The sequence below is a fragment of the Manis javanica genome, chromosome 2, assembly GCF_040802235.1.
Source record: "Manis javanica isolate MJ-LG chromosome 2, MJ_LKY, whole genome shotgun sequence".
Taxonomy (NCBI): Eukaryota; Metazoa; Chordata; class Mammalia; order Pholidota; family Manidae; genus Manis; species Manis javanica.
Window position 1 is genome coordinate 201,969,277 of NC_133157.1, and position 13,763 is coordinate 201,983,039.

The window sequence follows — 13,763 nt, forward strand, 5'->3', positions numbered from 1 at the left end:
GGAAAGGTTGAAATCAGCTCCCATGCACAGTCAAATCTGGTGAGTTACTTGGCAGGAGGCAAGTATTGTTAATGCCTAACAGCTTGTAAGGCGTGTGACTGCGTCATGATTATAGGCCAGCATAGGACAGTTTTGACTGAAAATGAATTTGCTCTATAAGATTCAAGTGTTTCAGAGCATCATACACATTTCTGATTACTAAATAAAATGGAAGTGTTATTACTGTCTACAGAAATAGACACAGAATCTTAATTCATTTTGCTATGGCAAAAGGAACTTGGTTTTATCAAATAGTGGCTCCATCTAGGAAACTTTTATCATCATCATCATGGCTAAAACTTACTCAGTAGTTACACACCGTGATTGAAGCCTTTCGTGCATTATCACACTTAAGCTGCACATTTCTCTAACTAGGCACTGTTATTATCCCCAGATGACACTTGGGGAATCATAGTCACATAGCTAATGTGTGCAGAGTTAGGATCCGAAGCTAAATTTGCCTTGAAATTGCATGCTTTTAAAACTACCCTATACTTTAAAGTAAAACTATTAAATGAGGAAGAGACAATGCAAAACTGTGAATGAGCTATAAAACTTGGAAATTGCCTTTCAGCTGGCTAATTAAAATAATATAGTATAGTATCTATTCTTCAAAGATGGCTCCAAACATTTCCACCTCTTCCTGTACATGTATGTTGCTCTTTCCATAAAGAGGTGACACAGGTGTCCCATACCTTTAAGTCTGGCATGTGTCTGATGGCTTTAACAAATGTAATTCAGGGCAGTTGACATTATGTGACTTCTGAGCCTAGGCATTAAGAAAGCCTGGTGGGGTTGATTGATTTTTGACAAGAGTACCAAGATAATTCAACAGGGAATAAATAGTCGTTGCAACAAATGGTACTGGGACAACTGGATAGCCACATGCAAAAGAATGAGGTTGGATCCTTACCTTATGCTTTATAGAAAAGTTAACTCAAAATGGATTGAAGAAATAAATATAAGAACTAAAACTACAAAACTCTTAGAAGAACTTATAGGAGCAAATTTTCATGAGCTTAGACTAGGTAAATGGTTTCTTAGATGTGATACTAAAAGCACAAATGACAAAAGAGAAAAATGGACAGATTGGATTACTTCAAAATTTAAAATGTTTGGTTTACAAATAATATCATTAAGAAAACGAAAAGAGAACCCACAAGATGAGAGAAAATATTTGCAAAACGTTGTCTGATAACAGACTTGCATCCAGGATAAAGAGTGTTCAATAAATAGATAAGTAACCTAATTTTAAAAAGGGCAAAAGATCTAAACAGACATTTCTCCAAAGATATACAATTGGACAATAAGCACATAAAAACATGCCCAGTATCATTAAACATCAGGAAAATGCAAGTCAGAACCACAATGAGATACCAGTGCACAGCTACTAGGGTGGCCCTGATAAAACAGAACAGATGACAAATGCTGGCAAGGATGTGGAGAAATTAGAACTTTCCCACTCTACTGGTGAGGATGAAAATGGTACAGCCACTTTGAGAACAGCCTGGTTTTCCCAAAACATTAAACACAATTATTTTATGACCCAGCAGTTTCCTCCTAGGTGTATATCCAAGAGAAATGGAAACATGTCCATACAAAATACATGTATATTCATAGCATTATTCATAATAACTAAGAATGGAAGCAACCCAAATGACCATCAACTGATACATGGATAAACAAAATATGGATTATCCATACAATGAAATATATTGCATTGTAAAGGAATGAAGTACTGATACAGACCACAACATGCATTGATCTTGAAAACATTACACTAAATGAAAGAAACCAGGCATAAAGGACCATGTATTGTATGATTCCATTTATGTGCATTCTCCAGAATTGGTGAATCTGTAAATACAGAATGTAGATTAGCATATACCTAGGGATGGGGCAATGGGGAAGTGGGGAGTAGTTGTTAATGGGTATGGGGTTTCCTTCTGGGGTGATGAACATGTTCTAATATGGATTGTAGTGATGGTTGCACAACTATGTGTACACTAAATACCAGTGACTAGTACATGTTAGATGGATTGATTGTATGGTTAGTGTATAAGTGGATTATATCTCAATAAAATAAAAACAAAAAAGTCCTGGCAGCATTTGCTTCCTCCCTCTTGAGCCCTGTATCTTAATGTCCAGCCTGCCTCACTGGAGAGAGGTTATGTTGACTCAGGAGCACTGTAGGGCCAGACATTTCAGCCCACTCCCACTCTCTGCCAGCAGTTGCATGAGTGACCCTAGCCAGAGTGATAGAGGAACTACCCAGTTGAGCCCCAGGCAACACACAAAACACTAGATATATTTAAATGATGGTCGTTTGAAGCCACTAAGTTTTATGGCAGCTTGTTACATAGCAAAACATAATTGGAACAAGCAGTCAGTCAAATTCTTACTTTAACACTGTGATTACATACTAATACTAAAATCAAAATCCCATGAAAGTCTTTGTCTTAAAGAGAGGGATCTGTCTAGAGACTGTACTTGATATTAAGGGAAAATGAAATAGGGAAGAGCTAAGGATGGTGGGGCATGTTTTAAATGTCAAGCTGAATTAATCCAGGCAAGCCTGCCAACTGGTCTATTTCTAAAGCTCACATTGGCAGCAGTGGCTGACCTGCCACTTGTCCAGAGGCCACCAGCTCCTTAGCAGTAGCTCTAGAGGGCTGGCAGGTCATGCTTCTTGTTACCAGAAGTGACACAAGTAAACCCCCATCCACTTGTATACCCCACAGCCTGAAAGGAAAATTACTGAGCTGAAAGGGACAGCGTGGTTAGAAACAGAGATAAGGCCTAGCATCTGTGTGTGTAATCTTAACTGGAGAGTGTCAATAAGGCAGAACAGCTGATTTGCTTCATTACCACGCCAGGGCATTCTAAGGAGGTCATTTTTGTTGTTGTTGTTGTTTTCTTAGTTTTATTACAGTTAAGGGCCAAGTAGTCATTTTCCATGGAATTTAGAACCTACTAAATCAAACAATGGCTTGAAAAGATTTATATTTAATCTGGATTATGTCTTATAGAAAAATGAATTTGACAGGTAACATTGTGTAAGTTCAAGGTTTACAGCATGTCACTTTGATGCATTTATATATTATGATTGCCAATGTAGCAGTATTTACCATATTACATAATTATAGTACAATATTATTGTCTATATTCATTATACTATGCATTAGACCTCTGTGGCTCATTTATTATGTGTTACAACTTTGTACTAAACATGTAACTCTTATCCCTACTCTCTAAGTCCTTGATAACCACCATTTTTTCTCTTTTACAGGTTGAACATTTTAGATTCTGCATGTAAGTGAGATCATTCAGGCCTTGTCTTTGACTTATCACACTTAGCATAACGTGCTGAGGTCCATTCATGTTGTGCAAATGGGAGGGTATCAGCCTTTCTCATGGCTGAATAATATCCCATTGCATATGTATACACACCTTTTTTATTTATTCACCTGTTGGTGGGCACTTGGGTTGTTTCCACATCTTGATTATTGTGAGTAATGCCACAATAAACATGGAAGAGCATATATCTCATTGAAATCCTGTTTTCATTTCCTGTGGGTGTGTACCCAGGAGTGGAATTGCTGCATTGTATCAAAGATCTATTTTTAATGTGTTGAGGAACCTCCATATTGTTTTCCTTCAGAGTTAGACCAATTTACATGCCCACCACAAATGTGTAAGGGTTCCTTTTCACCACATTGTCACCAATATCTGTTGTTGCTTGTCTTCTTGATGATAGCTAAGGGGTCATTTTTAATATACTCTCAGATAATAATGTGTAGCAGTGTATGCATAGAAATGAGTCCAATTTATGCATTCAGCAAATGCTCTTTGAGAACCTATGGTACTAAGAAACAACTGTGAAGCACATAGATGGACACTTGTCCCAAAAAGCATATAGTTAAGTGAGTACGTGATTCTCAGAGGGCCTTGCAGGAAACTGTGGGAGTCCCTAGAAGTGGCACATGATCCAGATTTGTGGGATTAGAGAAAACTTCTTAGAGGAAATAACGTCTAAAACCAGAAAACTGAAGAGGCTAGTTTTCCTCTATTTTCACTCCAAAATATTCTATTTGAGGACCGGAAGAAATAAAGAAATGGTGGGATTCCTTATTTGGACATGCACATGCCCTTCAATTCTCTTTGCTGGAATCTCATCACCATTGTAGGCTCCCAGGTCTAGCACCATGTGGCTTTAACCATGCGGTTTATTTCACAGATCTTCCAGTATTCATTTATTCTTCCTTCGGTACTTTCCGAGCAGTATGACATGTCTCTGTTTTGGGGAATTGGCATCTTTTTGTCATTGCCTATTGATATGGATGTATTCCAGTTATCTGTTCCTGCAAAACACATTACCTCCAAGCTTAATAGCTTACAACACTGATGTACTGTTTCTCCTGATTCCGTGGGTGGCATGGTGGCTCCTCAGCTGATGTCACCTGGGCTTATTCATGCAGACCTGCAACATCCCAGATGGCATCATTCACGTGTCTGAGAGTTGGTGCTGGCTGTTGCCCGAGTACCTCTGTTTTCCTTCTTGTGGCCTCTTCACCTGCAGTAAGTGAGACTTGCTTCTTCATGTGGCAGTCTCAGCACTCCGTTGCAAGGGCTGCAAGTGGAAGTTGCAAGGCCTCATAAAGCCTCACTTTGGAAGATGTATAATGTCATTTCTGCTACATTTACTTGGTCAGTGCAATTCACAAAGCCAACCAAATTTCAAGGGAAGGGAAAAAATAGACTCAACCTCTTGAGAGAGGCAGTGATGTCACATTGGAAGGAAGCTTGAAAGGAGCTGCTGCATGTAATCTATAGAATGTCTCCATGATTCTGTCACATGTGTTGACATAATGTGGCAGTTGTCCTTTCCGTCTTCTAAGAAGGGCTGGCTGTTATTATATTACATATAATTACTGTTGCTCACACCAACTTAGCTGTTACTAATCCAGGGAGTGCCAGCTATGAGCTATTTCTAAAGATGGATTAAAGTGCAAAAGAAGATTGAAAAGACTTATAGGTCTCCCTTTAAGTCTTGGGGAAAAGACTTAAGTAAAATTTTTAAGTGAGTTTTGTTACATACCGAATAAAAAGTTTTTAAGGAGTTCCGTTATATGCTAAAGCTTTTATAAATACTCTTGATGTAAAAGCATACATTTATATACTTAGACTTTTTTCCAAAAATTTTTGTTGATAGCAATCCATGAAAGGAAGTAGAATAGGTGTTACCTGCCTCATTTAATATGAGTTTGAGGACACTGAAGCAATGAGAAATGATGTGACTCGTTTATGGTTGTGCCGTGTTTGGATCTCAGGTCTCCTACTTAACAAACCTGTGCCCCTTCCATGGGCTTCCAAAGAGTAGAACTCTAAAGATTCTGCTGGAAAGGTTGGAAGGAGTCTCTCTTTTCATCAGTTCGTAACTATTGGGCACAAATTCCCCATGCCCTGAGGTAGGCACAAAAACTAAGTAGTGCAACACTTTATATATAACTTGTCTTTTGTATTCTAAAGTTGTTTCATTCATGCTCACATATAACTCTTACAACAGCGGGGGTGAAGATATTACACTCTTGAGAACAAGGCTGACCAACAGAAAAGTGGCATGCTTTCCAACTAATAGCTGCTAAGCAACCCACTCTGAGTAACCTTGAACCTTCAAATTTCTAGTCCAGTGTTCTTTTCACACTAGGTTTGGAATTTAAGTCTGAAAACATTGAAAGTGAGCATTATGTAAATGGACATGCAGGTAGACAGGTTCGATTACCCTCAAATGAAGTGATTTATAAACATGCATAAAGTGTCTGTTTACATGACCTGGAGCAAGTTTCCTCCCTACAACACTGAATGCTGTCATTCAGGTTTTTCATTTGGATGAGAATTATATTTTTTAAATCAATACATAGTTGACATAAAACATTGTAGTAGAGAATTACCTTTTTCTCATGTGAATGAAGAGGGAGTTGGATTACAATGATCTCTAAGGTTTCTTCCTGTCCTAGAATGAAATGGTACAGTTTGTGTTACATTTTATTGTTAATTTGAAAAGAAATGAAGATTTTTAAAAGAGAAACAAAGTTCCATCTGGAGTAGCTGTAAAGAAGTTGGCACAATGATTGTGGTATTTCATGAGGTTCCACTTTTCACTGAATGAAGTTTTATGAACAAACAGGGACCCTACTCTGTTGGAGCCTAAAACTGAGTAGGGGAGGTATCCTTTATCTGATAATCACACCGGCCATACAGGGAGCAATGAGGTGGCTTAATAGAGACCTGACAATAACTGAGATATAAAAGATGAGTTCAGTAGCTTGAGGAGTAAAGGAGGAGTGGGAAGAAATGAGGGAGCGCATTCCAGCCACTGGAATGACATTCAATGCTCCTGTGTGTGGTAGGTGGGACATGATCTGTTTGAGGAACTGAAAGAAGGCCAGCGTCTCTGAAGCACACAGAAAGGTCAGAGGTGAGAATGGTCCTGAGGTGAGAGGCAGGATCATGCCTACATTGTAGACCCTGCAAAAGATTTTGGTCTTTCACCTAAAAGCAATGAAAAGCCATTGAAGTATATCTTCAATAGGGGCAGGGCATTATCATTATTTTGAATTTTAAAACGATCATTTTAACTGCTGTGTATGGACTTAGGTGCTTGAGGTTGGGTTGAAAACAAGAGTGGGTACATGGTATAGTCCATTTAGGAAACCACTGTAATTGATATTTTTGACTAAGGTAATTGTGGCACCAGAGATGGGAAGACTTAAGACATACATCTGTCTATGAGAGCAATTTTGGGGGTAAAATTCATACTTCAGACTGATTGGGCAGGGGGATGAGGAAGATGGAAGTATCAAGGACAATGCCATGTTTTCCGGCTGGATGATGGAAACAGTCACAAGCATGGAAACAGGTTTGGGGGTTGTTGATTTTGGGCTTGTTGATTTTGAGGTGTCTTTAAGATGGCCACGTGATCACAGAGGTCTGGAGTTGGGAATGTAGCCCTGGCCTAGGAATATAAATTTGGGAATCTGTGGGGCATGGCTGGTATTTGAAGCCATGGAGATGAAAGAACTTACCTGAGAGACTTTGGAATGAAAAAAAGAGAGATTTGGGGAACTGAATCTCAAGGCATTCCAGCCTTCACAGTCCAGGGACATGAGGAAGGGCAACACAAAGATAACCAAGAGAAGACAGGACAGAAACCATACAGTGTGATGACCTTCCAGCTGAGGAGGGTGGTCAGCAGTGTCTAAATGCTGTTAATGTCAGCCAAAATGGGGACCTGCAAAGTGCCCTTTGTATATGGATGCAAGGAAGTATACTTATGGACCCATGGGGGCTATTTTGGAAGTGTAAAGGACAGAAGCTGGAGGAATTGAATACTTGGAAGGGTAGGAGAAACAAGCTATGCGGGGATAAGGGGACTAAAGGAGTGACTTACATAGGCTGCTTTAACAAAAAAGCATAGACCGGATGGCTTAAACAGCAAGCACTTATTTCTCAAAATCTGGAGGCTGGAAAGTCCGAGATCAAGGTGCCAGCAGATCTGCACTGTCTGGTGAGCACACTCTGCTTGGCTTGCAGTCTCTTCATTGCATCCTCACGGAGAGGGAGCAAGCCCTTTTCCCCTCATGAAATAGTACCTCCCAAAGGCCACATCTCCAAAAACCACCAAGCTGGGCATTAGCATTTCAATATATGAATTTTGGGTGGTCACAAACATTGAATCCGTAGGAGTATCTTCTTACGAGCACAAAGATTTGGAAAATGGAGTCATGCCTTTAAGAAAGAAATGTTAGCCTTTTTTTTAGAAAGGTAGAGTGGGGCGTGGTAGGTAAATTATAACTCCTTTTCAAGATAGCTAAACTGAAAGCAGGTTGATAATGCTAGAGTTTTGGATTGCATGTCTGTTTGTTTTTTTTTAATTACCAGGAGAAAACGCATCTTATTTGCTTCTGAAGCAGATCCTTCTCTTAAAAATGACTGCTATGGCAGCACATGACAACCACATCTGTCTGGCCACTTTGCTGTGATATGTCACAGAACCTGTGATGTAGGATTTCAAGTATGCTGTTTTCCTTTTTTGTAGGTTTATTTTCTTTCCCTTTCTTCCTTCCAGGCTAATGAGCCCTGAAAACACACTCCTGCAGCCCAGGGAAGAGGAAGGGGTCAAGTATGAGCGTACCTTCATGGCATCTGAGTTCCTGGATTGGCTGGTTCAGGAAGGTGAGGCCACCACAAGGAAAGAGGGGGAGCAGCTTTGCCACCGGCTCATGGAGCATGGCATCATACAGCACGGTGAGTGTATGGCTCAGCCTTAGCTGTGGTAACAGACACGCCTAAAATCTTGGGGCTTATAACAACATGCATTACTTCTCACTCGTGGATCATTGGTGCCTCTGCTTGGCCCCAACTTGGCTTATCTCTCTCTGATAAATTTAGCTATGTATTCCATAGAAGGTATGCCTCCTCATTTTGAGACCCAGGCTAAAGGAACATCTGCTCTCTGAGATACATTGTTTTTACCGATGATTGCAGAAGCTAATGAGGGCATGTGGATTCTTTGTGTAGCTCTCCAAAAACTTCTGTTCATATGTGATTTCACATCACTACTCCCATATCCAACTGTCAAAGCAAGTTATCTGGTCAAATCTGGATGAGATGCCTTTCACAAAGTTGTCTGCAAGGGGAGAGTGAGATTTTGCTTGAGCCCTAGTACAAGTTGCCGCGAGTGAAGAAGTGATCCAAAAGGCTTCATAAAAGTCTTACTTTCCTTTTAGGGCTGAATTATGATGCAATATAATCTGGTGGTTAAAAACTACATTAGTTGCCGGTTGCTACATAAGAAATCACCCCAGACTTAATGGTGTAAAACAATAAAAAATGTTTAGCACCTTACACAGTTTCTATGGGTCAGGGATTTTGGAGGGCCTTTAGTGGATGGTTCTGTCTTGCTGTCTTGTAGGAGGTTGCAGTCAAGATGTCAGCTGGGGACACAGGCATCTGAAGGCTTGACAGGCTGGGAGATTTGCTTCCATAGTGGCACATGTGTCTGCCTACCAAGCTGGTTCTGACTTTTGGCAGGAAGCTTCAGTCCCTTGCTGTCTGGACTTCCTCCTGTGGCTGCCTGGGAATTCTCATAACATGGCAACCTGGCTCTTCCTTGCAGAGGGACTGATTCAAGACAGTGCAGGGCTGAAGCCACAAGGCCTTCTAACTGAGCCTGGGATGTCACACACTGTCATTTTATTTATTTATTTATTTTTTAGAAACAACAACCATTTTTTTCTATCTCACGATTTTTTAGGTTAGGAATTTAGATGGGGTTTTGCTGTGTGGTTCTGCTTCTCATGGCATTAATTGGGTCACTCAGACACACTGTCATTTCTTCAGTAGGTGAGCCCTGTTCAGGGAGTAGACTATACTAGGGTTTGAGTACCAGGAGGCAAGGATCCCTGGAGCTGTCTCAGAGGCTGGCTATCCTAAGAACATAGGATCCTTCTCTCACCTGTAAAATGGAGATTGCTGCATAAGGTAGTCATAGGAGTCAATGGGCAGGTACAAAGCAGTTGGTTCAGAGCTCTGCTCTTAGTAAGTGCTCAATAAATTAATTAATACAGCTGTAAGGCGTAAGCTTAGAACAATGAGGTAAGAGCTGGACCTAGGTAGGCATCTCAGCCTAAGAGTCAACATGAAAAATAATACTTGAGTAACTCCTACTGTGAATTCTCCTACCCCTACTTCTACTCAGCCCTTGAAGTTCTGTCCCATAGTTAGGAAGATCACAATGGCATTCTACAGAGGAAAGAAACTTTCAAAATTATTTGGAACAGTGTTTTACAAGCTAAAGATTACAATTCTTCAGTGGTTGTGAAATAAATTTAGAGGGCCATTCTCAGCATTAAAAACATTTAAAAATGTACTAGACTAGACTCTTACTACTCAAAGTGTGGTCCATGAACCCTCTGTGTCACCTGGTAGCCTGACTGAAGTGCAGAATCTCTGATTCTACCCAAGTCTTGCTGAATCTGAACTACATCTTAGCGTGACCTCCAAATGATTGGAATGGACATTAAAGTTTGAGATGCACTGGCCTGGATTTAACTGGAATAGAAAATACCAGAGCATATTTTATGCAGGAAGGTTAAGTATTGTTTTACAAAAACTTTATTTCAGTTAGATATACCCTATATAAACAGATGGACATGTTTGTTGTTTGTTGTTTGTTGTTTGGTGTTTATTGATTTGCAACATAAAAATTGTTACTGTGTGTTGGGGTCAAGTATTTGGAAAGTCACTGATCTGGAGGCATTGGCTAGAAAGGCTCAAGCTGGAAATGTATTCCAGGGCGTTCTCTCCTATGCAGTGCTGCCACAATCCACCTCACAACTGTTTATTAATGGTCTCATATATCTACTGCTGGGCTAAGTCACTGAGGGTGGGGTGGTGGATAGAAAAGTATAGTGCCAGTGTGGTCCCTGGCCTTAACCAGCTTATAGTCTTTTGAGGACTATAAGATGGATGTAGAAGCAATTGGAGAATAGCAAGAGATGTACTGTATATTTAATTAATTTGTTTATGTTATACTATGTGCCAGGTACTGTTCTAATAATTTTACACTTATTAACTTATTAAATCTCTTAAAGTCTTTGAGGCAGATTTTTGGTGTTGTTACTAAACATATTTTATTATGATAAGAACACCTAACATGAGATCAACCCTGAGCAAATTTTTAAGTGTACAGTATAGTATTGTTAGCTATAGGGCACAAATTCCTTTTATCTCCAGTTTATATATAAGGAAACTAAGGCACCAATAGGTTAAATAATTTATCTGAGGTCACTCAGTTATGTCTAAGTGAATATTATTGCTAATGAGTGTGAACTCAGAGTCAGTGACACCAAGTTCTAGGATAAAACTAGCTTCATATTACAATTTACTGACTGATACTGTACATCTCAACTTCAGAGAGAAGATAGAGGATGCCATGAATTGTTTCCAAATGATTTCCAAAGAGTGAGTAATTATACTTCAATTACAGTGTAATTTTGTAATGCTAGAGACATAAATGCCATAAAGTCAAGATGTAAAGGATAAAATAAGGCATGATTGGTAGCAAATTTTAACCATGGAAAGCAGTTTGCTTTCCATGGTTTTAGGAGGGTTGAATATTCTCTCTAGATTGAAGTCAGAGTTTCCACGGGAGCTCCAGTTCCCCAGCGCAGCACCTCATTGCTCGACCACATGTTCTAACTTTGAGTTAATGAAAATATGCTCACCACATATGTGTGTGATAAGAGCTAATGACAAATACTAGTCAGTGTCCTAGAGCTCTGAAATGTTCAGATAATAATTCATTTCACAGGTTAAACATTAAAGAAAGTCAACCTTTTGGCTTTGAGCACGCTTCTGGTTAGAAGTGGTTTCCTGGATTGAAACCAGTAGGCGTGAAAATCAGGCCCACTTATGAAATCATAACAAGCTCCATTTGTGAATGGTGAGTGATGGTCTGTAATCAAGACAGAACTTGTTCAGTGAGTAATTAATTTGTATGCATGTATATATATGTCTGCATATACATATGCATGTATTAATGTACATATTTATCTAGCTTTTTCATTTATTGAGATTCACCATATGCCAGGCACTGGGCTAAATACTTTATAGATTTTAATGTGCTTTATGTATTTAATATGTACATGCTTCACATATATGGCAGCTATTATCTATATAATCTTATTAAATTCTCACAGCACTTCTTTGACATTGGTATTATTATTATTATTATTATTATTATTATAGTTTTATAGTGAGGAGACCTGAAGTTCAAAGCCTTTAAGATATTTTCCCAAGGTTGCATAGCTAACCAGTAGCTACTAGGCATTGTACCTTAGAAAGTTTTCCTTGGCTCAGGATGTATGTAATTGGATGCAGCTGCTGGCACAGTGGAATGCATATAGTCTTCGGAGGGAGACAGCTGGGATTTAAATCCCAGCTCCTTCACCTACAGAGGGACCATGTTAACTTCTGAACTCCTCCATTCCTCAGAGGTTTTTTTTAAAGTATTGTTGATATACAATCTTAAATTGTTTTCAAGTATATAACACAGTGGTTCAACAGTTACCCGTGTTACTAAATCCTCACCCCCACTAGTGCAGTTACTACCTGCCAACATAGGAAGATGTTACTGGTTTTTAAGTTTATGGAATTCTAGTCACATTATATACCTTTGAGAGTTGCTCATTTATTTATTTGGAGATCCTATGACCACATGTACTAGAAGGACTTAACGTATAGTTGGACTCATGGCTGATTTATTACAGTGAAAGGACACAGAAGGATCAGCAATGGAAAAAGACACATCAGGTGTTCTCTGGAGAAGTCCAGGATGGCCTCCCCATTTGCTCTCCCAGGAGCAGACAGAGTCCTTTCTTCAGCAGACACATGGCGGTAACACGTGTGCAGCGTCCCTGCCCAGGGATGCCCATATGAGACACAGAGTGTAAGGTTTTTGTTGGGGGCTGCTTACAGAGGTACACTCTGCTTGCTTCCGGACTCTCAGAAGGAAAGCATGTTTTCTCCATAAATCACACTGTTTATACAAACAATGTAGCTGAATTCCATGCCCCAGGTGAGCAAAGTTGCCTTATTGGTCCAGCAACTTAGGGCACCTTCCAAAAGACAAGTCTCCAGATGCTAGCCATGGGCCAGGCCCCAAAACAGGCCCTTCTGTATCAGGGCTACTATGGTAACTTCCCTGCACAGAGCTGCTGTGAGAATTAAATGAGAGCAGTTGGCAAAAGCTTTTAGCACAGTGTCTTCCTCTTAGGGCCCTCAAATGCCAGCTATTATATGTGATCTGCTCAACTGTAAATAACAGTTAAAATTTGCAGAGCCCCCTACTGTATGCCAGTCATTGTTCTAATTACTCTACTCATTTACTTGTTTATTCCTCTCAATAACTCTCTGAGTTAGGTATTATAATTACCCTCATTTTTGAGATGAGGTTAAATAACTTGCTGAAGATAAGTGCTAGTAAATGGTAGATTCAAGATTCACTTCAAGGCAATCTAGTTTCTTAATCACTGAAGAAAAGTAGATGCTAATTGTAAGCTCCACTAGACTGGGAAAAAAATTCTCAATTTTTATTGTATCAGCTCACAAAGTCTAGCAGATATAGCAACTATAAAAATTGTTAGCCCATACAACATACTAGATTCCCTTTCTGCAAACTATGATGAGGTATCTTGAGCTTTTTGTGTAACCTCTGCAGATGCAATGAACACATGTCTTTACTCACAGAAAATATCTCCCTCCAATGGTTTATCCAGCTATCTTATCCTTAGACAGAGGGAGATAGAAACCAGATAATCACGTGGGTAAACTGCTCACAGCTGCAGCACAGCTGACCCTGGGTAATCAGGCTACTGCTGCTATGTCCAGGCCTATAATTTACTCTTTTTAAGATTTAGTCAGAGCACTTCAACAATTTCAACACTTCATCAGGCCCTCTCTTTTTTTCTTTTGTTTTAAATATATATTTATATAACATTTTTCAATACACAAACAGTTTTACATATGTTATCTTTTTAATCCTTCCAGCTGCTTGTGGGTGGTTGTGATTATCCCATTTTCAAGTGGAAGACAGTAGCTGAAATATTCACTCTGTGATAGCCACGGAGAGAGAAAGGTGGGATCTGCTGCAAAGGAAGCTA

The 13,763-nt window shown here is 39.5% G+C and overlaps 1 protein-coding gene across 8 annotated transcripts in view; it reads left to right on the forward strand.

Moving 5' to 3' along the window:
• The window catches only part of DEPTOR (DEP domain containing MTOR interacting protein), a 145,171-nt gene that overhangs the window by 60,487 nt on the left and 70,921 nt on the right, over positions 1 to 13,763 (forward strand). For all 8 annotated transcript variants that reach the window (XR_012128390.1, XM_073230018.1, XM_073230019.1 and 5 more), the window contains exon 4: positions 8,168 to 8,346. Coding sequence is in view for 7 of the 8 variants with exons in the window: in XM_073230018.1 (XP_073086119.1) it covers positions 8,168 to 8,346 (179 nt within the window). In the remaining variant the exon portion in view is untranslated. The remainder of the gene's footprint in view (positions 1 to 8,167; positions 8,347 to 13,763) is intronic.